At 38.8% G+C, this 27,541-nt stretch overlaps 1 protein-coding gene across 1 annotated transcript in view; it reads left to right on the forward strand.

Moving 5' to 3' along the window:
• LOC129719739 (nipped-B-like protein B) overlaps positions 1-27,336 on the forward strand; it is a 33,231-nt gene extending 5,895 nt beyond the window's left edge. The window contains exon 5 of the mRNA XM_055671136.1: positions 26,851-27,336. Within this exon, the coding sequence (XP_055527111.1) occupies positions 26,851-27,336 (486 nt within the window). The remainder of the gene's footprint in view (positions 1-26,850) is intronic.
• Positions 27,337-27,541: the final 205 nt, after the last annotated feature.

Below are 27,541 nucleotides of genomic sequence, written 5' to 3' on the forward strand. Positions count from 1 at the left end.
CAATCCAATCGCACAGCCGGCGGGACGGGTGGGAATAGCTGGCTGGGAGATTCGAGGTAAGAACGAGATGACGCAGATTTTTGCAATGCAAAAATGAGAAGCGAATTCCGTTTCTTGTTCCTGCTTGCCGGAGCTCGACGCTGCGGGCATGTGTTTTTCCGTCCCGCTGCATAAAATATGAGAATTCAGCACTGGTGCTGTGGCAGTTCTCTGTCTGCGAGTATGCTTCCGAGCGCTAAGCCTGTCAGCTCTGGGCGAGGTGTACAGATTTAAGGATTGTCTAATTTGCACTGACGGGCGCGATGTCTCGTTTGCGCAGATTCGGCTTGGTAGCGGTCGCGGAAGAAAGCGGACGGACCGCTTTGCATTCGCAACCGGAAGCGCATGTGTGGCGGACGGGAGAACACGGCGAGGACGAAAAGATAGACAGCTAGCGTTAAAGGACGAAAGTTCAAAACGAAGAACAACGGCCGGATAAGGAATTTGCAATGCTGAGTTAGGTAGCTTAAAGTGTGATTAGGGCGCAGCTGGTCGTACGGAGCACTCGATTTGGTGCGATTGTAAATTGAAGCCGGCGAAGATGTTTTATGCATGTACATTTTGCAGTACCATTGCTAGTGAGTAGGTATAATTCTTCTCGCTGATAAAGCTGCAATACGGAAGAACTGTGCCGGCGCTTCTTCGTATTTGCACTCCATGGGAGGAGGATAATACTATGCAAAATAATACATGAACCAACGCAAAAAAAAATCTAGTGTTTTGCCAATTTTTATCAGGTTGTTTAAATATTTGTATGAGACATTTTCGCAACCAAACATACACAACTAACCAGCAAAACGAACAAGGACTTGCTGGTGGCAGAATTAAATAATTTTTACATTTTGGCACTAGAAAAATGACGATCTGCAAGTATAATGAGATGGTGTTTCATGAACAATAAAAATCCAACTAGAGCATAGTACATTCACGGAATGTTGAGCTTTCAGACACATTTTTATAGAGTTTGTTGAATAAAATTATGACTCTAATGCAAACCAGTGCAAGTTATTGTAGATTTCATACCTAAGTAATTATTTATGACCCGTAACATTTATGACCCATATGTCGAAAACGAAATATATAGAGCAAATAATATAAAATTACGCTGTAGTCACTCTTTACGCGAACAGCTTTCACGTGTAAAAAGTTTGTGATTTTTTTTATTTTGTTCGGACCTCTCCCATTAGGGCTCATCAATTTTGGTTTGCCCTACTTAAACCATTTTTTTGTGTCGCTCCACCGTAATCTCTTTCCCCTTTATGTGAGACATCAATGGTCGCCATCTTCAGATATCTGCAATTTTTTAGAATATCGTCAGATATCGATAATTGGGGGATTGTAAACGTTTTCCACAGTTTTATACAGCTTATTAAAAATCAAAATTTGACATCGTGAAATGTTAAGAATTTCTGTTAACTAGATTATATAACTAAATGTTTCATACATTTAATGGACTTTGCTTTCATATCTTTGATGTGCTCTTTGAAAATCAGGTTTTAACATAAATTAGTCCCAATTACTTAAGCTTGTCAGACCAACCTAAAATAATTCAATTCATCTTGATAACATTGTTATTGTTTGATTCGAGAAAAGAGGCTTTAGGCATATCGGGAAAAATGATCAATTGAGTTGGAAAGTATTAGGAGCAATTTATACCTTTTACAAGGTTTTTCTGCAATTGACCGCATATGACATTAAAATTTTTACCTTTTACGGAAATGCTTGTATCATCGCAGAACAATGACTTTGTACATCCTGAAGGGACATAAGAAAATCCTGAAGTAAACATGTTGTAGAAGACTGGAATAAGGAACCTTGAGGTACACCTGCTTTAACAGGAATTCTATCAGATTTTAAATTTTAATTTAGAGTTGAAAGTTCGATCAGTTAGATGATTATTTTAAGTTTTGATTGTAAAAATTGGAAAATTATTGGCCAACAAGTTGTAATGTGGTGTGGAAAATTTCAGGTTAACAAGTTTTAATGTAATAAAAATTTTGTTTTAAACTATCTAATACTTCTTCTATGTCTGTCCGTGAAATTTATTATTTTTTTTTGTATTTTTCTTATAAGATATAATTAATTTTAATTTGATTCAAAAAAAATTGAAAATTGATCAACTGGTTCAAAAGTTATGAATTTTTTAAAAATTAAATAGGGTATCGAACGTCATCGTCGGTGGTTTTCTTCGGCATTTTTCCTGCCGCAATCTTATGCAAAAGGAGGCCGAAGAAAACCACTAACGAAGACGTTCGATACCCTACATCGAAAATAGTAATTTTTCCTGGTCACCCTATTACGAAGTTGGTCACGCAAAGTGCTTCAATTGTGCTCAAAATCGCCCGGATGGAAATGTGTTGAAAATAATCAAACCCGCATTTTTTCGTTGGTTTGTTGGAGGGACTAGCTCCGAAATAGGGTGACCATAAAAAACGTCTATGTTCGATGTATTTTATTTCAAAAAATTCATAACTTTTGAACCAGTTGATCAATTTTCAATCTTTTTGGATCCAATTAAATGTAATAAAATCTAGTTATAAGACAAAATACCAAAAAAATAAATCTGCGTGCTTTTATATGCATAATGTCTAAAATTTATTTTGTCATGTTTTTAAATTGAATTTACTAAAATTTAAAAAACAACATATTTTTGAAAATTCCTCAATTTATGCCAAAAAAAATTTCAAAAGATATTTTTTTATGTTTGCTCCAAAAAAAATTCCAAACAAATGAAAAACGCATATTTTTCTATGAAAAATATTAATAACTTTGAGTTGAATTGAGATATTTACGATATCAGCATTGCTAATTGTTTCTCTTAAAAAGCTCTAAAAGTCGTTCAAAGAGAGTTTCAAGGTGAAACTTGAAATAGAAAAGTTAGAGCGCAAAATAGGTTTTTTCAATATAAATCGGTTGTTTTCAAAGATAGACAACAATTTATTTTTACAAAGTTATTTAAAATTGACGGAGCTATAACATTGTACAACAAGTTTTTCTTCTATCTACACAGATAAAAAAGTTAGATACTAGATTGCATAGAAAATTTAGGTCACCCTATTTTTTGATAATTTTTCAATAAGCGCTTTATCATAGGTAACTACTTTATAGAAGAAAGTTTTTCTCCGAAATATTGCTATAGAGCTCTAGACCCAAATTTTCCCCTAAATCAATGGAAATTGACTTTCCGAATTTCGTTTAACGATAGGTCCCAAAAATTTCGTCTGTTTAAAAAAAGTCCCCATGAGAAATTCCAGTTCAATCGTGCAGCAGCCTTCTTCCCAGAACAAGGTTTAATCACGAAATTCCATTTCGACAGACAGACATACATATGATTTGACTTTCCATTGCATAATCTAAAGGAGTATATGTTTCCGACAATCCTTCTCCAGACAAAAGTGCTGCTGCTAGACACCTTGTTTCCCGTGGAAAAATCAACGACGATTAAATGGCGGCCAAATGAGCAGTCAACGGAAAATAGGATAGAGATAAAGTTTTCAAAGCAAAAAATTAAAAATCTAGAAAAGGACAGTAAGAAAATCAGCAAAAAAATTGTTTCTCTCCGGGATTTCAGCAGAATTTGTATAATAAAAACAATCAAGCAAAAGACTCGAATCTGGGCAGTAGTTTGACAAACAGGTGGTCGTGGGCTCGAATCTTAGTAGAATCATTCGACTCGATATCAACGGACAAGTAGAAAATTGTGAGTCCTACAACACTGAATAGAAAAACAAAAAAAAAATAGCAGCTAAACTAACAGAGTTAGATGCTTTGTGTCAAAAAACAACCTGTAGAGTAGACTGCAATGTTAAGTTTAGTTACAAACCCATGTTTATCACACATTTCAGCGAGAAAACTGCAGTTTAGTTCTTAAAAAACATTTGATTTCACATTTGTTCTTTTTTGAGTGCTTCCTTTTCTCTCTTATTCGACGTTTTTAAGACACTATTGATTACGAAATTTTTTTCAGATTTCCAACGAAATCAACAGAATTGAGCTAGCTATCATACTTCTTGTGCTAGACTTCGTTAAAGGCAAACATAACCGAAAACTGGAAAAAATGAATAACTCTGCAGTAGTAAATTTTGACTATATGCGTAGAATATTTTTTTTCATCAAAAAAGGTCCTCAAATACCCCTCAAAGGATTTTAAGTAAGCTTCCTAACACCCTGCATACAATGTTGTTTACTATAATAAAGCTAGTGTTGTTAATCTAGCTCATAAACAGCATGCAACGCCTCAAGTGAGGTTCTTGTTGCTATCGATATCACACACTAGAGAATTCTCCTTTCAAACTATTTCTCGTTCTTTTTCGCTGTCTTCCTTGTTCTCAATCGCTCCCGAAATCATATGCATACACTCGTGTCTACTATTCTACTCGCAAGCATGACCTGCCGAAAATACAATTGTTTCGTGATGCTCGTGAAGGGACAAAAATATCTTTCGGATGGTGTATCGGACAACTTCGGCGGCGCTTTTCTTCGGCTGGTTTTGCGTTAGACTTCTTCTGTATCGGCCTTCTGCACTCTCCACTGACGGCGCACGGAGCATTGATGAAGAAAGCATTTTCGTTTCCGTGCACATTTTTTCAAGCACTCCAAGTGGAGCAATTTTAGTCGAGTACTCCTACTCGCAAGTAAAATTTGCGTACCCTTTCACGTTCGCTGAGTAGGAAAACAAGAGAGTTTTTGCGTGTCGGCGCACGTGAGCTGCTGCTCTGGCGAGTGCGTGAAGAATAGAAAGTATCTTGAAAGCGAAAAAAAAAATGAAACATTCTTTTAGAAAACTCCACAAAGTCCATTTAAATAGGCAGATAGAATTATGGTGTCTTTGATAAAATTGTTTCCTATGAAATGTGATATAACTTTGCTGAACAAGTTGGGTATTAATATACGAAAAAGAAAAGAAAAAAATTCGTTTTTCACTTTTTGGTGGGTTATTGCAACTTCCACAAAATGGAGAATAACTAATTGAACAAAAACATCTTGCAATAAACCCTAATAAATAGCCAAAATGCCCAAACACTTTTCATGACTCTAAACATCCGAAAAAAACAATCACGAAAAATCCTTATCTTTCGTTCTTCCAGAGTAGGGCTTCCTTAAGAATCTCGCACAGCAGCTCGTACTAGATTGGTGATTATGATTACCAATGAACTACTTAAGCTCTTTGAACAAAATTACATTCGTTATAAAGATAACTAAATACGTAACGTCTATTCCAGCATCGTTCCGTTTATGGAAAATTGGCCTTTAGCTGGAATATCCTTGGCCATTTTGGGCTATTTTCCAGACACCGTAAATTTTAATCTTCGATTTCGGAATGGTGTTTGGGATAAATTTCGGCCTCTGAGAATTATTCCGATTTCTTAAATACCCATAGGCTGTTTCCCAGAAATATGAAGTCCTCATCTTGGAGTTGAAAATGCTATGTGGGGTCTGATTCCTGTGTTGGTCTTTATATAAGTTCGCATTTATCTGTACGTAAGATAAGCTGAACAGTCCTTGGCCTGCCACAAAGATGGCGAAGTAAATTAAACATGTTTGGGGCTGCTTGGTTGTACCTACCCTATGATAAAAAATATTCTGTCAAAATTTCATGAAAAGGCATAAACAAATAAAAAGTTCTCAAGTTATTGCTCTCGAAGTGACACAACTTCCGTTATTTTGGGTACTATGGAAAAAATGGGATTCCGTGTTTTTATTAAGCATTGATATTAATGGGTAAAATACTGATCAAGCGAAGCTCAATAACCTTTATAATCGTAGTTTATGAAAAAAAAGTTTATCTTCAAGGCTCGCTAGGTTTATATTTGTTAGGAGGACTAATAATATTTTGATAGTACCCTCAGCCTAACAGTACTAAACGTAAGCAAAACTCTTTGGAAATAATTCAACATAAGCTTCTCTCGATAAAACCCAAACTGAAACGACACGCATGACACTCTGGCAAAGTATTACACCAGTCAAATCTTCCTTCAGTGCCAAGCACATTTCCCTGCTGGCAATATTTTCATATCATCAGGCACATTTCAAAGGAATAAGATTCGCAAATTGAGCATCAGCAGTTGCCTTTGTTCTCTGTCTGGTTTCCATTTGAATCGGGCACGCCAAGGCATCCGCCATGAGGCTCAAGATGTGGCCACCTTTATTGAATTGAAGCCTTTCCTGAATGTCCATTTTTTTCGTATAGCAATTTGTTGGATAGGCGCCCATCCTGGGAGTGTAGAGTAGCCATGAACGAGACAAAAAGCCTGTTGTTTTATTCAGACTAATCTACTTTTACTCGAGCCGATTCTCCTTTCGGATGTCACCAAGATTGCCATGTACGTGACACAGTGCGTGTGTTTCGATTGTATCGCGCTCTCTAGTTTTCCTTTCTGCGATGATGTCTTTTTCCAACGATGTGTACATTTTCATTACGGGCGGTGTGCTGAAATGTTGTTTTCAGCCGAAACCAACGTCAACCGTTGGCAGTGAAAGTGCCGCACAGGGTCTCGCGTGGGAGGAAAATGTAGGCCCCAACAAGAAAAACCATTCACAAGGACATGGCCTCTTCTGGAGACGCAATCATGGTGCCTTTTTGTTTTTGGGTGAGAAGCATAATCAATTATTATAGAAAATTAAAGCGAATTTTGTCTGCTCCAAATGGTGCGCGCATGGCGCTGCACGCAATCAGGCCACGATACTGCCTACTGCAGTATCGTACCCTTATTGCCGAGCCGGAAAGGGAAGAAAAGCAGCGAAGCGAAACAATGGAAGTCATCGCGAAAAGAATGCGGCTTATACATTCTTATAAGTTGTAAGACAATAGAAAGTTTCTCATTGTCTCTGCGCTAGGGAACCCCGGCAGGGGAGTGTTTGTTGTGGCTTTAAAACCAGGCGTGGACCGGGGAAAGAGTTTCCTGTTTATCTTTTGCGCTGCTTGCCATTGTACTAGCGGTAGGGTCTCTTTCAAGGTTTTTATATTCAATTTTTCCGCTTGATTGTCTCGACCGTGTGGCGTTGTTTTTCTGCTTTGGGAAGCATTTTAAAGTGAAACGGGAGATTGTAATTTAAACGTTGTTTACATTTTTATATTCGCTAAGTCGATACAATTGCATTTATAAATAGGCGGAATGTGGAATGGGCTACGCATGGAGTCAATTGGTTGTCTACTTATCTGCTTAGCTATACAAATGCTTAACACAAACTACTTCACGGTGCTAGGATTTACGATACGTTAACTGATAATTAAAGATTTTCAATAACACAGCGCAGAACTGAACGTAACTTGTTGTCGACTCCGGCGCTCGTAAAATCTCTCTCTTTAGTAGCGTTATGCAACTCGTCTTATACAACCGGACGCAAATGCCTAGGACAACGGCTTAATCGTATCGTTTTTGGCATGAACCCACCGACTCTTTGACCATGCAGATATTTACACAACGTACTTGACACATGAGCCCATTCGGAGATGAAACCACAGTCGTGTGCAGGTTAGTGCGGTGGGTTTCTAATAGAAATATTTTCTTCGTATTCGAACAGATCTTTATAAATGTTTAAAAATATTAATATAAATGTTTAAAAATATTCACCAATACCGTAGAAATTATTTTCCAAACCACAGCACAAAATCCGTACAAGGCCGCAAAATGCTGTCAGCCTGTCTGCCTGCCAAACAAGGCTCAATTGGTCCAGCAGAGCAGGGTTCAACGCTCTTTAGCCTTTTGCCTCACGCCAATCGCCTCTTCGGACCTGACCAAAGCTTAAGTTCAAATCTTGCATTACCTCATGGCATTCAGCCGTTGTTGTCGAGACGTCACCATACAGCGATTTATCAGCCGGCAATTAGACCGGTTCGCCTATTTGATGTTTGTGTCGATGCCGTTTAAATGCTGTGAAGTGTGCATCGATTTAAGGTGAAAGTTTGATGAATGATGCTGCTGCTGCTGCTGTTTTTGGTCGTCTGGCTCTACTTGAAACGAAATTCACAATTATGCAATTGGCTTTGTGCTCAAAGCGATAGCCGCTAGCGGAAGTAATGTAAAATTGATGAATGACCCACGGAAAGTGATTGCCAAATCGCATGGAAAGACGAAGCACGGCGGTTTTATGCGCTATCCACTGGATAGGAATCGAACCACCACACCGCAGACGGGACTCGAGGTTCAATCTTAAAGCTCGGCATGCCTTAAATTTGGGACTGGGCGAAGGTGAAAAAAATTTTGCGGATATTTCTATGGGGTTTCTTTGTAATGTTTAACACTCCCTGCTTGTGGCGACAGCTTGATACGACGACACGACTGGACCGATATTTGGATTGGATACGCTGCTCAGGAATATGTTTTCAAGAGAGCTTGCACACTTCCCTAGTGTACAAGAGTTGTAAGTCCAATGGCAAGGATTTCACATTTATCTTTCATTTTTTAGGCCAAATTGTGTTTGTCAAATACGTACTAAATGCTAAAGATATCAAGACCAATATGAGGACTTGATGGGCTCGATGCACTATGATGCACCATGAGCTGTTCAATTAATTTATTGATTTTTTTTAAAATGTCTAGTTTTGATTTTTACATAACATCGGTTTTGTGCAACACTGGTAAAATTTGCATTATTAAGTTGTTGGTATTTTTTGGTTGGTAATTTTTTTTTTTGTAAAGATAGCAATAATAAGGCTTAATTGTGTACAATGTGCTCATAATATGTGTATAACAAACCCAAAAGTGTTGAATGAGGATTGGGAATCTTAAACTTTTTTCGACGCTAGTTTTCGATTTTTGAGTTGCACCAGTGTTGCGCGAAACTGACGTTATGACACATTAATACCGTAAATAAAAAGAATGATCTAGTCTTATCTGAATCTACAAAAAATCCGGAATTTTTAACTCCCGCTTCTATTCTAACGTTGTTGATTATATTTCAAGAGCAGCAGCCGAAGAGTAAGCATAATAATTCATAGCAGAGAGACAAACTAATTCTAGAGACAAAACATTGAGGACACATGTTTTTAATGAATTGGAGATAGAGTGATGAATAACGAATATTGAAGAGCAAAATGTGCATCAATATTAAAATCGATATAAAAACGAAATGATGTGAATGTAAAGATTTTAAACCAAATTTAAATAGTAGAATCAACTCTCTTAAAATACTACTGAAATTGATTGAAACACTCTTTGCATAAAAGATCGTAACGTTTTTAAGTAGATGTTCTCACCAAATCGTTTCAGTTATAAGATAGCGTGAAATGAATCAAATAATTTATGATGCCACAGAACGCAAAGCCCAACAATTGCAATAATTTTCACAGATTTCGTTGCCTACGGTTAGTGTTCGGACTCCGATTACTTTTGAAGTCGAGATTCGATCATAGCGAGACCACGATTTTCAAAAGGTTTCATTTCGGAATCGAAATAGATATTTGCGTATGGTAAAAATGACAAGTGAATGTGGTAGAATTAAAAAGCATTCAAAATTTTTTTAATCTGGAGCTGGCTCATGATTTTAACTCTGTTAGATGGATAATCCTGACGTTTGTTGAATCTTAGAATTTACTCAGTTCTTTACCCACTTTCTCTATGCGTCACGTTCATTTTGAATTCAATAATCATAATCATCTTTTGAATTCAATCAATAATATAACCGCAAATCAAAACAAGTTCGTTTTTTCCGGCTTTCAAGATGCCTTCAATAACATGAGTTCAACAAACAACGATTATAGCATAAACGGCACTTGCCTTCAAGTTGTACTCCAGATGTTTGCCGCTGAAGGCTTGACTCCATTGAGTAATGTGTGAAGAGTTTTCAGGTTCCATGATTATTTCAAGACGAATCACTTCATGTTCAAAGGTTTTGCTTTGCCATGCCAGTTTTGCTTCAAACATTGTGATTCGGCACGGTGCTTTTGTTTGCCGAGAGGGACTTGAAATGTTTCGAGGGCCAATACATCTCACGGACAATTGCTTTGGTTTCCTTTTTTTGTTCTCGGAGTTTGCACTATCGCTGCGAAATAGAGCCCGCTTGAAGAGGAGATTGTAGTTTCAATCTGAGAGCGAGGCGTCAGCTGATAGCTGAGGAATTCGAATATTTTCGGTCTACAGTGTTGATCACATTACCATCGATCTTCATATTGATTCTTCACAATGAAATGAAATAGTAAGCATTATTCCTACATGGTGGCCTGCTATAATGATTTTGTTTGATACTTCTTATGCCACCAAAACTTATTCTAGCTGCCTGCAATTTTTGCGCGAAGTATCTCAACTAGTCTACAATAATATTTGTTTCCTAGGAATGTAAAATAATCAAAACATTGGTCAACACTGGAGTGACATGCGCATTTCGCTTCGAGTAACTCGAATCGAGAAAAATCAAACTCGTTTCGAGGTGGAGTTGGTATCGCGTATTATTTTCGACACTTCAATTTTATTGCAGTTTATTTCGAGCAAACATTGACTCGAAAATAAATGTCAGATTTGTCTAGGGGCTAGACAACTTTATATTAATGAAAAATATTTCGGTAGTATTATACGATATCGGATGATAAATTTTGACATTTGATCCGACACATTGACATCACACCGACGCTCAATAACGCAACGATGAATACTTTGTTATATCTAATATTGGGAATATTCCGCCATATAACAATAGTGTCTTGCCCCTAAATATTTTACGTTTATAATACGATTTGTCCTTAAAACAAAATCTTAATCTTTGAATGTTTTTTACGATTCCTCTAGTGATGAAAATGGTTTTAGGAATAAACAAAGACATGAGCAATGAGATATGAGTTTTAGGCTTACAATAAATGAAACAAAGTTAGTTATTTTCTGATGCGAAAGATTTTTTTCATGGTTTCGTTAACATTTCAAGATAAAGCAGGGAGTACTCAAACCTATTTTAAATACACTATTTTCCTCCAAACTGCACTAGTACAATTCCTGCTCCGTTAAAGTTAGCCCCTGCTGTGAATCTACTCACTAGCGGTTCCTAACCAAATTATTGTTTTTCCGCTCCACAGATGTTTAGTGAAATTATTTATGTTTTAGTCAACAAACTTAGGTACAAACGAACGTCTTCAACTTATCGACCATTTTTTATCACTTTGAGCTAAAAAATGCTCGATTAAACCATTATGTAATGCCAGTTTTGCTCGAAGATCAACTGCAATAATACGCCATCTCGTTTCAAGCTTGATCGAAATCGGCATTGTCAAATGTGGTCGAAACGAACGAAGATCACTCGAAACTAAATGCGTAATGCCACCCCAGGTTTTGCCCTAGAGATTAAACTGGAGAAAAAGGAAGATTATAGCTTTTTACAGTTTGTGGATAATACTAGCCGTAAGTGCCTCAAAAGGCTGCAAAGTATTTGCTGCATACGGAAAACTTCATTGAAGTCTCTGAAGACTTGATGCGCTTCCGAGGCGGCTATGAGTACCAAAAGTTCAAAGGAGTGCACACTGAGAAAAAATGAATCCAAATTCCCACTAAATAAATGCCGCTGAGTAAACTATAGATGAAGAAAAAAAAAATGCCGCTGAGCTGGCAAACTGAAATATAGTATTTCTTATGCAAAACTGATCAACAAATCGATTAGTGATAGTTGATGGGCACGAGAAACGGTTTATTTTGCCATTTTCTACCCTATATTTGCGTGGTTTTGGGGTTTTGCCCTGTGTTTTTGGGTTATTGTTATTCAGATTTAATTTCACAGGAATAACAAGAAATGAAGCAAAATATACTACTAACACGGTCAGGTTGTAATCATCGCTATTTGATTATCTGGAACTTTTAACGTAGGATAAGTCTTTGTTCAAGCAGTAAATTCAGCGAAAATTGTGATTAGGGTAAGGAACGACTTAGCGCCTATTTTAAACAGTCGAAGAAAACAGGCCTAAAACTCCTGCATTTTGATCAATATCGACAAATTCAATGATGGAAACGATAACTTTGATTGTCTAGCTGTCTTACGAATATAAAAAATACCGTTAATCGCAAAGAAATCTGTGAACACAGATCATTAGAAACAAATCGACATATATTGCAGCCATTCAGGAGCCGATTCGGGCGCTCAAAACAAACGCCTGCAAAACAGATGGAAACTGCTTAACCCTCTCCCGCTCACAAGGTTTAACATTGAAATTTATAGCTTCACGAGAAAATTCAAGCTGAACCCTTTGTGGACTAACTAAAATTATTGTCAACTGTAGTATTTTGAAGAAGATGCCCAGTGATGCTCTGAGGCAGCATATAAAAGTTTATGGAACATTCGTAAGCACAACAAACTATTTTATGTCAAGATATGATGATTATAATTCTTGGTGCTCTAGAGTCACCATGAGCGGAAAAGGGTTAAAATAGGTTCGGGGTGATTGGAATAGTGTCCCTCGATTGGTAACTTTAATTGATTATTGTTAAAGTTTGCTTACTTAGTTTTACAATCTGAAAACAAATTCTGACAGACAAAACGATAGAGAACATATTGATATACTACTGTTTGAATTTCACCCAACACATTTCGAGTATTTCGTCTGAATACACAGGCGGTTCCTAAAGCTGCTCAGAATATGTTCCCTACTCTATAAGTTTTTGAGGATGGAAATCACAAAAATAAGATGAAATCGGGCAAAATGTACTACTTCTCTCTTCGAAGCTTTATACATTGGATAAGCTAATAAGCAGAAATTTCATCTTAGATTAATGTTATGTACTCAATGTCTCCAGCAAAATTGTTTCATAAAACAGCTAACAGTTAGATAAAATGAATATTTTTTCTAATTTTCAATACACCAGATAGCTTCCTTTAGCAAAGTTGTGGAAAATTTTACCAGATAAACAATTGCTGAATACTGCGATGACCTATCTGTACGTTGGACACGACAGAATAGAGTTTTTTATAGAACACCCCTGTTTAGAATCAGTTTTTTGTCTATATTTTTACCTTTCTCCTAGAAAGGTATAGCAATCACTGGAAAAACCAAAGGTATAAAAGTGCTCCAAAGGGTCGAATCTGGTATATCAATCGACTTCGTTCGACGAGCTGAGCATTTTCTCTGTGTGTGTGTGTGTGTGTGTGTGTGTATGTGTGTGTGTGTGTGTTTGTGTGTGTGTGTGTGTGTGTGTGTGTGTGTCTGTGTGTGTGTGTGTGTGCGTGTGCGTGTGTGTGTGTGTGCGCGTGTGTGTGTGTGTGTATGTAACGGTCTCCCAATCTCACTCAATTTTCTCAGAGATGGCTGAACCGGTTTTCATGAAACTAATTGCAGGTGAAAGGTCTAGTTGCCCCATAAGACCCTATTGAATTTTATTGGAATCGGATTTTTAGTTTCGAGGTTATGTATCAAAATGTGAAAATCTTAAAACTTCATTTTCTCAGAGACTACACAACCGATTTTAACAAAATTGGTATCAAAAAATTTGCTTGTTTTTTGAACCATTTGTGAAATAATTTTATAATGATTGGACATGTGGTTCAAAAGTTATGCAAAGAAACGTGTTTCAAACACTGTTTAAACTCACTCACTTTTCTCAGAGACGGCTGGACCGATTTCCACAAAATTAGTGTCATATGGAAGGTCTAGTTGCCCCATAAGACCTTATTGAATTTTTTTGTTATTGGACTTCAACTTTGTTCGTTATGTATAATCATGGGAAATCAGGCTATGACAAGAAGTATGTCTCTAAGACTGTTTGAACTCACCCACTTTTCTCAGAGATGGATGGACCGATTTTCACAAAATAAGTTGCAATAGAAAGGTCTAGTTGCCTGATAAGACCCTATCGAATTTTATTGTAATCGGAATCTAACTTTGTCTGTTATGTATCAAAATGTAAAAGTTATGAAACTGCATTATCCCAGAAATTACACAACCGATTTGAACAAAATAGATATCAGATAAACGGACTGTCTCCAAAACCCCTAAATAACAAATTTTATGATGATTGAACGTGTAGTTCGAAGGTAATGAAAATAAACGTGTTCAGAAAACTTTTTTTTAATTCACTCGTTTTGCCAAAGATGGTATGACTGAAAAATCTTAGTTTTAAATTGAAGGTTAAGTTGCTTTATTGGTACCCATTTTTTTATTATAACACTGGTTGACAAAATCGAAAAAAATGCTGCTCTAAAGCTCACAATAGTTGCCCTAGAAATAAAAAAATTCACAGGAAGAGTTATAATTTTTCATTTTTTCTTAGTTTGACCTTCGGGGCAACACTTGTGTTGACCAGTGTAATCGGACTTTTTTTATCCATTATGTGTTAAATTGTAAAAATATTGAAAATCTCTTCTTTCAAAGATTTCACAACTTATTTAAAGAAAACATGTGTCAAACGAACAGGTTGTTCCTCAACTCCTTACTGTTCCTTACTATATTTGGCAATTGAAGGATGTTTTCCATAAACCGGAAGTCGCAAATTCGGATTTCAAAATGAAGTATGGAGTTGATTCCTGGCCTCTGAGCATCATCCCGGGTACTGAAAAACCCACATTGCGTAATGTTTCCAGAAACCGGAAGCTACTGTCTAGAAATTCAAAATGGCGTCTGAAGATGATTTCTGGCCTCAGGGTATCTACCGCTTCCCCAAATCGTATTGGATGGATATTTGTAACTTTAGGCTGTTGATCGGAAACTGTCGCCATCTTGCCATCGAAATACCCAGATCAGGTAGTTCGGCAATTTTATGATGGATTTTAAGATTTTATGATTATGGTTGGTTGCTTGAACCAGAAGTGGTCATCTGGATTAAAAACTGGGTTTGAGGTCGGATTCCGGCCACTTGGTATAATCTAGGTTTCAAGAACCCATATTGATTGGTATTTGGCCATTCATTGGATGCCCCTCAGAAACGATCAGTAATATCAACTGCGTTAAAGAATTTCATTTTCACTGATAAGATCATTCAAATTAATGTATAAAGAACAACATTTAATTATACATTATTTGAAATAAACTGACTAACGTTGACTTGAAGAATCTTAATATTTAAACGCAGTATATGAGTAAAAATCGATTATACCACGATCAAAAACAAAATCGCATCATTTAGTTGAAATAATTTAATGTTATTTGCATGTAAATGTGTTAATTTATGTTCATATGTTATATTTTAAATGTTCGGTATAGTTGTGCTGTTGGCTACCAAAAATTTGTTGTTTAGAATGAATAACAAATACAGCAGAAATTATCAAGGTGTATTTTTTAAGTGGAGTAAATCTATTTTAACAAATAATAAGTTCGAATGAGAAAGGCTGGGTCTCACCGCTAGGTGGATAATTTAGGTTTTATATGTGTTTTTATTTACAGTCATTATGTAGTAATTTTAAATTTTGAAGTTCTATGATTGCCTCAACGATGTTAATATTAGATAGTCAATTCACCAAGATGTATTTTGTAACTTTATTCTTACATGTTGGCCTGCTCTAATGATTTTGTTTGATACTTCTTATGCCACCAAAACTTATTTCAGCTGCCTGCAGTTTTTGCGCGAAGTATCTCAACTAGTATGCAAAAATATTTGTTACCTAGGAATGCAAAATAATCCAAACATTGGTCAACACAGGTTTTGCCCTAGAGCTTAAACTGGATAAAATGGAAGATTATAGCTTTTTAACAGTTTGTGGATAATACTAGCCGTAAGGGCGTATAAAGGCTGCAAAGTATTTGCGCATAATGAAAACTTCATTGAAGACTCTGCAGACTTGATGCACTTCCGAGGCGGCTAGGAGTACCAAAAGTTCAAAGGAGTGCACACTGAGAAAAAATGAATCCAAATTCCCACTAAATAAATGCCGCTGAGCTGGCAACCTGAAACCTTGTGGTCCCCGTGGCTCTGTGGTTAGCGATGTCGGTCGGCTAGCTCTCCCACACGGTTGTGATACCGGGTTCGATTCCCGATCGAGTCGAGAATCTTTTAGAGCTGGAAATTTTCTCGACTCAGCACTGGGGCACGGTGTATCGTTGTACTTATCCTACACATACAAAATGTGCCAAAAACAATATCGATAACGAATTCTCTCAACTAATCTAGTTGATCGAGACCGCTATTAGCCCCAAGGCTAAGCGTGCGATATTGTTGTTTGGCAACCTAAAATATAGCATTTCTTATGCAAAATTGATCAACAAATCGATTAGTAATGGTTGATGGGCACGAGAAAGGGTCTATTTTGCCATTTTCTACCCTATATTTGCATGGTTTTGGGTTTTTCTCTGTGTTTTTGGATTATTTTTATTCAGATTTAAATTCACAGGAATAACAAGAAATGGGGCAAAATATACTACTAACACGATTAGGATGTAATCATCATCATTTGATTATCTGTAACTTTCAACATAGTATTTCAAGCAGTAAGTTCAGCGGCAATTGTGATTATATGTTTTTGAGGATGGAAATCACAAAAATAAGATGAAATGTGGCAAAATATACCACTTCCCTCGCCGAAGCTTTGTACATTGGATAAGCTAATAAGCAAAAATTTCATCTAAGATTATTGTTATATTGGTAACGTCTCCGCCAACCACGCTCGACGCCTGGGTTCAAATCCCACCGCCGACATAGGTGTCGATGGTTGTGAGGTGGCGTGATCCACTCACAACCAACCCAACTGGTCTAGATTCAATCCTAGCCGACACCGAGAGATTTTCTGAGGCGAAAAATCTCTGGGATCACGCCTTCCATCGCATGAGAAAGTAAAGCCGTTGGCGCCGGTCCGTTAATAAACGGGTCGTGAGTTAGGGTCGTGAGTTAGGGTCCTGGGTGTGGAGTCACCTCCCCGGGCGTCGGTGATTGGCCACAACAGTGGCGGAACTAGACCGACGGAAAATAAGCGAGAATAAAAAAAAAAAATTATTGTTATATGGCACAAAAATCGTGGGAATAAGGTTAAACGGGCAGAAATATACCGTATACCAAATGGAACAATCTTTATTGAGTCTCCCTCTAAAACCCACGAAAAGGTTTTGTTTATTTTTGCGTAAAACATTCGGTGGCAATCGATAGAGGAAATTTACAAACATGAAAAAAGAGTAAAATAGACCCTTTTCCGTGCCCAGCACGAAATATTTTTGACCGAAAGTGTTGCCAGATAGAATATATTTTATTTGAAAACTAAACTTGCATTTTTGGCAAAATTTTACACAAGAAACACTTATCACCTTATCCAATCTCGAGGTATAACTTTTTTACAAAAATCGTTCTAAATTAGTGAAATAATTTTTCTTACAATATATAGACGCAGAATGTCCGAAAAATACTGGTAGGTGATTTTAAAGAAAATAAGCCAAGGAATAAAAAAAACATTTTTTTCACCGAAGGTGTTGCCAGATAATACCAAAAAAAAAACAAAGTTGTATTTTCCGTCGATTTTAGATCATTTTATTTTAAATTTGATAGTTTCATCGTGTACCTCGGAAAATCTTACATGAGAAACACATTATCCCGAAAAAATATGATGTAACATTTTTATTTGAATAGTTTTAATTGTTTAATTTTCATTATCACCCTGGGGTGATAAGTGTTGCTCACGTAAAAATTACCAATAAATACGCTGAAACTTTTAAATTAAGAATAAAATTCGCTGCATTTGCCGAAAAATGCAAATTTAGTATTTAAATACAAAAATAACACTGTGCTACATTGATTTAGAACTTCTGAAGTGACCCAGTGTAGGTTGTAGGTCTTGGTGAGTGTTACATTCGGTCATACCAGAAATTTTCCAAACACCTCTGAAATTTGAAGTTATGGTCAAAATAAAGTTTTTTGCGTTGATTATTGAGGTATTATTCAAAAATCTTTACGCGGATATTCGAACTAACGCGGCTTGGAAACAAAAACGTCAAATTGTGTATATTAAAAAAATCTTAGTCAAAAAACCTCCACCCAGACTGTAAAAGAGGACAATTTTCAATACTGGTCGTAAAGCGTCTTGTTTTTTTTAACCTTTTTTTGTTGGTTTACTTTATATTGCATCCCAGCTGGTCTTGATGTACGATGCTGGCCTAACGAGCTAGTCGTCGTAGGTTCGAGTCTCGGCTCGAAAGAGACTGTTAGTGTCAGTAGGATCATAGCGCTAGCCGCGCAATTGTCCTGTACGCTAAGCAGTTGGCTGCGAAGTCTGTGTGTGAAAAGCAGAAGGTCAATGCAATCTCATACATATTTTGTAGTTCCCTATTTGACACATGCGGTAACGCTAGCTAGTGTTACTAACGTAAAGTACTGGAATCATCCGAACGATGATTTTATTGAAGATTTGTTCGATTTGTCATGTCTGTTAGTCTATGCCCTCCCTTTTCTGGAAGGGAGAGATTACATACAAATGAAACACAAATTTCTGCACAACTCGAGAACTAAGCAAGCAAGTGTAGCTAAATCTGGAAAGTTAAGGTTCTTGGGGGTGAGGAATGCTTCCATGGTGGTCTGACACCCCTACCTTTTCTGGAAGAGAGGGGTCCAGTACAAATAAAACACAAATTTCTGAACAACTCAAGAACTAATCAAGTAAATATAGCATGTGGAAATAACCAGAGGCATAAGATACTTGCATGGTGGTCCGACACCCCTCCTTTTTCAGGAAGAGAGGGCTCCCATACAAATCAAACACAAATATCTGCATAACTCGGGAGCTAATCGAGTAAAGGAAACGAAATTTGGCATGTTCACGGTTTTGGGAGCAAGAGTTGTTTTTTATGATGGTTTGACAACCCTCCCTACTTTGGAAGAGGAGGGGGGGTCTGGAAAACAGCCGAAAGTGACCAAATACCATCCAATATGACTATATCCGGAACCAGAATGACGCAAAGGCCAGAATTTGACTTTACATGTCATCTAAAAATTCAAGATGGCGACTTCTGATGTTGGGATAACTCAATATGGGTATTTCCGTAATCGAAGTGATGCACAAAAAGCAAAAATACACCGTAGACGCTATTTTAAATTTTAGGATGTTGAATTTCGGTTTTTTTTCGTCTGACAAGAATGTACAGGTTCTTTATTTTACACCCTTATTAAACTCAGCCGAAGGCACAGTTCTAGTTTGCACTTTTTTACCCGGTAGAGTAATCATATCAAATGTCGAAAAAAGAGAAGTTTCCATAGAATTCTACTATCAATTTGAAAAGTAGGTATTTGTTCCATTATTCATCTCATTAAGCCGATATTCACGAAGAATGCACGGATTAAACACCAGAATTTAAAATACGCTTACATGCTCTTTTGAAATCGCCCAGCATTGTATATTTGGTAAACTTAGCTAGATTTATCCTGAATTTTGTTAAACAAACTCTTTTTCACAACGCTTCCATATCCATCTCAACACTTAAATCACTGCTCAATTATTCATCTCATGACGCCCCCATATTCATAACACTGTTAATCATGAATGAATCACATTATCGTGAATGAACGTAGCCACAGACCGTCGTAGTAGGTTACCTAGGTATCCGCTGTAGTTGCTTACGTACAAAGTTAATAACCTAGGTAACCATTGCAGTGCTGTCAATTTATGTCAATTATGTCGGAATAATTCAACGTTTTCAATACGATTTTTACGTATTAACAGAAACTGATTTGGCAACTTTTGATTTTCTTTTACGCAGTAAAACAGATGAAAATACATACAGTTGAAATTTGGGATTTGTAAAAACTCATCTCATATAATTCTGCTAATTAAAGCTTGTTTTTGGAAATTTGAGGTGAACATTTCAAAGATTGAAGTATTCTTAGTGTAGTAAGTAATTTTGTTTAGTGATTAAAATTTAAAAAAGGGTCTTTGGTTGGCTGCTAACGACTCCCGATTTAGCCGTATAGAGCAATGCGCGGATTTTGTTTTCTGAGGAAGGTGATTGAAATAAATGAGTTTTCGAGTGCAGATGCCCGACTATAATATCAAATTTGGAGCTTTTAAGAAAGTTTTTAAGGATTCTACTTTATGAGAAATCTAAAGTGAACTTTGAAGATTTCATTCCGTGGATTAGTAGATTGGTTTAGTTAGTAAATGTGCGTTTTTTCCTGTTTTCAATTGTGTTTTTATGTTGAATAAGTTCACCTTAATATTGAATTTTCTCGTTCGTCGGTAGAATTTAATGGAAACTTTTCTCTTTTTCGATATTCGTGGCAATTTAGTCCAAAATATTAAGTTATGATAGTTTGTTTAAATTCTTGAGTTTCGAACCTCTGCTAGCATCTAGAGCGTTTAATTTTTATAAATTACGGTACATAAGAGGAAATATTTGTCAACCCTGGATTTGTATCCTTAAGCATATTGACTACTTGCGCCAGATTTCAGTTGAATTATTGATTTTAGTAAATATTAAATACAAAGGTTTGTTAAGTATTGGACTCGCATATCATATAGGAATTTGTATATGAGGTACTTATCTAATGTTAGCTTTTTCCGCGACTTAAAATTGAATAAATGTTCAGAACTGCGGGAAAGGAGGTTAAATAACCGTATTAGTTTACATCTATTTTATCGTAACAACCTATTTTAGGATATTTATCACGAATGCCAGTTATAACACACTGTTATAGAACTTTCACAACGTTCCATTTGTGTAGTTTTACGCGAATAATATGGTCGTGCCACAAAACTGATTTTTCCTTTTTTCTTGAATCTTTTTTAATTGTTGAATCTTTTGTTAAATATAACATACATATTTTGCTCTCAGAAACGTAGAACTGAAAAGTGAAAAGAAATATCGAATTCCATTTTAAATGTAAACCAATCGATTGCAAACCGCACTGGAACCGCGGATTGTTGTAGCACAACACATCCGCTGGCTGCACAACGGCGAGCGACCGCAACGTGACAAGATGGCACACGGCTCGCCATAAAGTTTCGATTCAACATTAGCGTCTATAGTTATGTGCGATCACACCGTGTTTACCATAACCTGAACCGTGCGGATCATGATAGGGGTTGGTTAGATGCTTTTTATGATATTTCCCTACATCTGCTTTAACCAAGCTTTTGCTACCGGCCACGTTTTATAGCTGTGTAGTAGCTGTTGTGTGCCATCATGATGTTTTGCGGACTTTGTCTAATAAGATGGGTGGTTTAAGATATCCTCTCCGGGCTTTGCCGCATTGCGATCTGCTTCGGTTTTCCTGCCCGCTTAGGATGGTTGGCTGGCAGGTAATTGTTTTCGATACAGCCATAATGGAGTCGCCCCGAAGGTCTCTCTTTTTGTGTGTAGGTACTGCACCACCCATGCTATTCTAATCTCACCGGATAGATTAGTGTACAAAGATGCAAGAGTTTCCTTCCAAAAGATAATGCTTAACGGCACCCATCGTACCGAACGGGCAGGTTTGCAGAATCTGGTCGAGAAACATTTCATTTTTTTTTCTTATAGTATGAGAGAAGGCAGGCAAGAAAAAATCTTATTCAACATTTCCGTGAGCAGTATACACAGACTGGTGGCTTAACGACTGATTAACGATATGGCGCTTCGAAATTAGTTTCGCTTACCTTTTTGGGCATCTTAAACTTTTCAATCTATAAATGGTGCTAAAGATAAAATGTTGGTGACGCATGTTTCAGAGTTCAACTGATTTTGAACCTCGACTGGTATTTTAACAAATTGCAAATTTACAATGAATATATCCCTTGCAAGTAATGCATTCTTCCCCTTGCAAAGTAGAAAGTAATCGTTACCGCATTACAGTGCTGGCAAATCCGAACGATAACAAGCTTGGGCGGGGAGGGTAAGGAAAATCTTTGCTGTGCGATAAAATTGAATCGAATTATTCCTTTGCTACTGCTATCAAAATTTACTTTCCGCGATGTTTCCAGCAGCGAAGGCAGCAGTAGATGCGAGAAATTTTTTATCGACTTTCCACCGCCATTATTTCGAAATCCTCCGGCAGCATCATCAAATCAGCCGGCAAGTCGATTATCTCTGCCGATAGTGTACTTGTTCCGCACCATGCAACACCACAGCAGCAGTCCAGAGCAGCGGAGAAAGATAAATTAAATTGAATTTTGTACTTTTCTGCACTTTTACATTCTGCGCGGGAAGCGGCTTTTCTTTCACCGCTCCACCAGAATGGGTTTGCGAAAATTTCCTTCGATTGATTCAATAAATTATCTCTTCGCCATCGAAATAATTCCGATCTGGTGCTCCAGCGCAGGTTTCGATTGTAATTGATCTCGGAAAGAACGCAAGCAGCAGCAACAGCATGGCCCGAGTCAACTCGGACGTGGAGGTGGAAAGAGAGCCTGTCCTGCATGCTTAAGTGACACAACTGTTGGAAGTAGATTTGTAGCTCTCCGGTGCCACATTTGTATGCCGAAACGGAACAACAAGGCCGACATGTGCAGTTTTTCTTCTATTATGTGCGCACGAACAAAAGCAAATCTAATTTAAAGGGTAATTTAATCTGGAATAGGATTGTCAGTGTTACACTTCTAGCCTCCGGCTAGATTGGATCGGAATGATTCGATATTGTCAATTAACAAGTTCGAATGGATCGAGTTACGTTTTGAACGTAACAATTGTAACCAAAATTGACTACGACTATAAGCGTAACACATAATGTCCTGAAAAGTCATTACATGTGTAATGAATAATATTATTAGTAGGTAATAGCGCAGTCATATCTTAAACTTGAATAAAAATTAAACGAATTAAAATCCGTCCTTCCTCTCTTCAACGGACCAAATCGAGTTATTTTGCAGTAACACCTGAGCTCAAGCGAGACCGATATAAAATGAATAGCAGATATGGCAAAAGTTTGCCTAATCCCGACAAATATATATAATGAGATCGCCTGCACAGCACACAAAGCTCTCAGCTTTCAAGGCTTTCGGCAACTATTGCTGCAGGATTGCCGGCTAATGAAAACAATCAAATAATAAAATTTTGCTCACATTCTTGTCCACGTCCGCAACAGCTTTGGTTATGCACACCGGAAGGGAAACCGAGCTGCGAATTTCTCGACCGACCGGCCTTACCGACTGGCAAATGGTTTCAGACTCAGCTGCACAAATTTTCGCTACACACCAGACTTGGGGCTTGGTGTTTGCGGGCGGCAAGGCAAGTGGAATTATAAACCCGCAGACACAGATTTTGGCTCTGGTTATACTCCCCCTATCGGCGAGCTCGTCTCCGTGTTCCTGACTGTGGATGTACGCCTTCGAATCGTGTGCGTTTCCTCAAACCGTATAACTAACGGTTGTTTGGCTTCCTGCTTATGGCGCAGGATGCTGTATTCTGAAAATGGTTCTTGGCAGAGGCAAAGTTCCGTCAGGAAAAAAGAACTTTCCGTCTAATCTCCGGACTTTAAATAGGCTTCGGAGTGCAATTCATTCATTTTGGTGGTTTTCGCAGGAAAGAGCAATTAATTTGGTAATATTTTAGCATAATTAAATTACGCGCTAAAAGTTGTTTCTGGCTTTAAGCGAGTAGTTTCGTTCATTTCACTTGGAACAAACTAAATTTATGTTCGTTTGGCAATACGCTTACAGTGGTTTTAATATTATCTAATTACTAGGAACTACTAATAGCAACTCACATAAAAAATAATCCTGAAAAATATTTATGGTACAGATATATCTTAACAGCGAAAAAATGCGATTTCGCGAAGCCGCGAATTAGGTGAAAATCAGCATCAGTCGTGAAATTCACTAAGACCCGCGAAACACCGGCAAATCAATTAAAAGCAACAGCATTCTATATTAATCTTTTGAGTTTGTCAGCCTGGGTTTTATTTCAACAAGCTAGAACCTCTCGCAGGTTTTGGTGATTGTGCAGCCATAAAATTTAAGGTGCAAAAAGTACCCGACAATGTGAACCCACTAACATTTTGGTATTCGAATCGCGGACGTTCTCCTGAACTTTTCCGGCTGGCTCTTTCTGAGATTTATCAGTTTCTGTAAACTCGGTACATGTTAAAGGCAGCGTAAACCTGTATGAATTAATTCTTACGTGACTATCGATAGAATATGACTGAGCACAATTTGACACAAAAGTACCTTATGTCAACAATGCAAAAAAAATCGCACGCTTGCAGTACCATATTTTAAGTGAATAAATATTTACCGAATTTAATGATGATCGGTTCAGAAATTTTGAAATAATTGAAGGTTTACAACGCTCACCCCCTTCTCAACCCTACTACGGCAATGAGATACAGAACAGTCTCAAATGGTCGCGGAAGACGTTTTTGAGTTAACATTACTCCCCCCCTCCCCTCTCCTTGCCCACGCTTATGAGATAGAGCAATACTAATATATTTGTGACACTCCCCGTACTAGAAAATCCCTATGTACATATTTTCGCGGTAATCTGTTCAGTAGTTCACGAGTCTATAGGTAGCAGACAGACAAACAGTCTCATTAATAGATATAGATTTGTATGGTACCACCCTCTTATAGAGAAGGGAGGTGTTCAAAACCATCATAGAAACATTTGGATTTGGTTGCCATTGCGGTGGAAGTCGTTTCCTCCGCTTACTTCCCAGGGGACGTGGGCGATATACCGCCATCCGAAGTTACAGCGCTTGTGCGGTACAGCCGAGGCATCGATAAGCCACTCATCGTCGACTGCGATGCCAACACGCACCACACAGTCTGGGGAAGTTCGGATGTGAACACATGAGGTGAGTACCTGCTTGAATACCTTACTTCTAACAACGTCAATGTATGCAATGTAGGGAACGAACCAACTTTTAGTAATGCTACTAGACAAGAGGTCTTAGATCTTACTCTATGTAGCGCCTTGATAACGGAGAAGGTCAAAAACTGGCATGTCTCTGATGAACCTGGTTTATCAGAACATAGACATATCAGATTTGACATCGAGGCTACTCCTCTCGGAGAAAAACACTTTTGAAATCCTGAGAAAACCAACTGAAACTTTTTCAAGGAACATCTGATTAGCTTAAGGACTTCCTGTCATATATATATTCGAACTCCAGTTGAACTGGATTTCACAGCGAGCGACCTACAGCATAGGATCACAAAAGCTTTCAGTTCAAAGTGTCCGTTAACGAAACGGACAGTCTGCCGTGATGTGCCCAGGTGAAACAAAACTCTCAACAACCTTTGTCCAAATCACGTCCAATTGGGATGCTTATAGACAATAATTTACGAAATATAACGCCGAGCTAGGCAAAGCCAAAAGAAGATCCAGAGTCCGATTCTGTGAGGACATTCACTGCAAAAAGCGATGTCCAGAGATCACACGAATGGCCTTGGGCAACAGGGATGTTATTATGAACACTCATTTTCCTGGCTCGACAGTTACCACCGGGTCGAACATTGAGGAGCGACAAAGCCTCGGACCAAGACGCAGTGCTTGCTCGTCGACTGTTCACGGAGACTTCTATCAACTGAGCCTATGAAGTCACCAGGACCGGATGACATTCTACCAACCTTCCTGCAAAAATCGGACTCTATATCATAATGCTGCAGGAAGTGTAGGTACATAGGTTAAGCATGGTCATACCATGGTTGTTCCGGGACGATAACGGCTGGAGAATGAAAGGGTTTTAGCGTGCGCGAGTGTAACTTTCTCAACTAAAGGTCGGTTGGTCGCTATGCCCGATGAGCATCTTCAAACAGCCTGACGTTTGCTTCAGGTGCTTTGAGAGGGAACCCAAATCCTGTTCGTGGCCCGAGTGATCTAGTTTGTGTCGACGTTGCGGTGGTGGTGTAGTTCAGGAGATTTTGCCGACCTCGAACGAGCGAGGACTACGTGGTTGCCAAGGTGGATGGCTATGCTCCGCCGCGTTGGTCTACAGAAAGGTTCGCCCAGATAAGTGCCCGGCTGCACGGCTATTAAACCACAGGCTTGAGGGTGATACAATTAAACCTGAATCACTACTATGCGGCGCAGCAGTTGCAACACCAAGCAGTTGCTGAGTCGTTGTCGGACGTGGCCATCGTCGCGGACCCCTATCGCATCCCAACCGGAAACGGTAACCGGGTATCGGACAAGTCTGGGAAGACGGTCATATGCACGATAGGCAGGTCCCCGGTTCAGGAGATTGTGTCAAACTCCAGCGAGGGGTACGTGATAGCCAAAGTGGATGGAGTATTCTACTGCAGTCGGCTACTGAAACGTTCGAACAGATGGTCGACCAAGCAACCGTGAAACTGACGGTCCTAGGGCCGTTGGTGGTTGCGGGTGACTTAAACGCTTGGGCTGACGAGTGGGGAAGTCGCTGTTCAAACCAGAGGGGCCAGATTTTGTTGGAAGCTTTGACAAAGCTTAACTTAGACTTGGCTAACGTTGGCACGAAATGCACCTATAGCAGGAACGGTGCGAAATCGATTATCGAGGTGACGTTCTACAGCCCGGGACTGATCACGAACTGGAGGATAGACGACAGCTACACGAACAGCGATCATCAATCGGTCCGCTATGAGGTAGGCGTGAAGAAGCACGCAGCGAGTAGGGCCAATATTCCTTCCTGCTGCGACTGGAAAACATTGCATTTCGATGCAGATGTTTTTGGGCAGGCCATTAGATGGAAGCACGAAGGGAGTGAACCACACCCGGCTGCGGACCATCTAAATTCAATGTTGCCATGGGCGTGCGACGCCACGATGCCTAGATCTCGTTCGCCTAGAGAGGGTAGACCATCGACATACGTGGAGCGAAACGATAGCCGGCTTACGTAGTGCATGCCTCCGTGCAAGACGGAGGATGCAACCCGGGCGTTTCGATGAGCAAAGAGAGGAACGCGGTGTCGCATTCAGATCCGCTAAGGCAACTCTCAAGAGCGCAATCAGAGCCAGTAAACGAGCCTGTTTCGAAAGACTATGCGCCATTGCCAATTCGAACCCGTGGGGTGACGCCTACAGGATCGTTATGACCAAGACTAGAGGTGCGCTAGTCCCGGCAGAACAATCACCAGCGATGCTAGAAACAATCATTCAGGGGCTCTCCCAAACCACGAACCAAGTCCCTGGCCTCCGGCTGACGAGACACCACCATCCGTGAGTGACGGCACTCGTGCAAAGGGAGACGATGCGGTAAGGGTGACAGAAAATGAATTGATCGAGATAGCAAACTCTCTAAAGATAGGCAAGGCACCGGAACCAGATGAAATCCCGAAGACGGTCATCAAGGAAGCCGCTGGGTTGTTCAAGGCGGTCTTGCATAAATTCCTTGACGACTGCCTCTTCCCGGACGTGTGGAAGCGCCAGAGGCTAGTGCTGTTGCCGAAAGTCGTGAAAACACCAGGTGACCCATCGGCATACAGACCATTTTGCCTGCTGGATACGGCGGGCAAGGTGCTTGAGAAGGTTATCCGCCTTAGCGCTACAGAGCCTCAGAGTGTCGTCGGCGCTGTACAAGATTCTGGGTAACTACTTTCAGAATCGAGTGCTAGTGTACAACACAAACGATGGTCAGAAAAGCGTCCCAGTTACCGCAGGAGTACCACAAGATTCCATCCTGGGTCCGGTATTGTGGAATGCCATGTATGACGACTTGTTAAAACTAAAACTCCCTCCAGGAGTGGTGATTGTGAGCTTCGCCGATAGTTTAACTCTTGAAGTATATGGCGAGTCA

The sequence above is a fragment of the Wyeomyia smithii genome, chromosome 2 (assembly GCF_029784165.1).
Source record: "Wyeomyia smithii strain HCP4-BCI-WySm-NY-G18 chromosome 2, ASM2978416v1, whole genome shotgun sequence".
Classification (NCBI taxonomy): Eukaryota; Metazoa; Arthropoda; class Insecta; order Diptera; family Culicidae; genus Wyeomyia; species Wyeomyia smithii.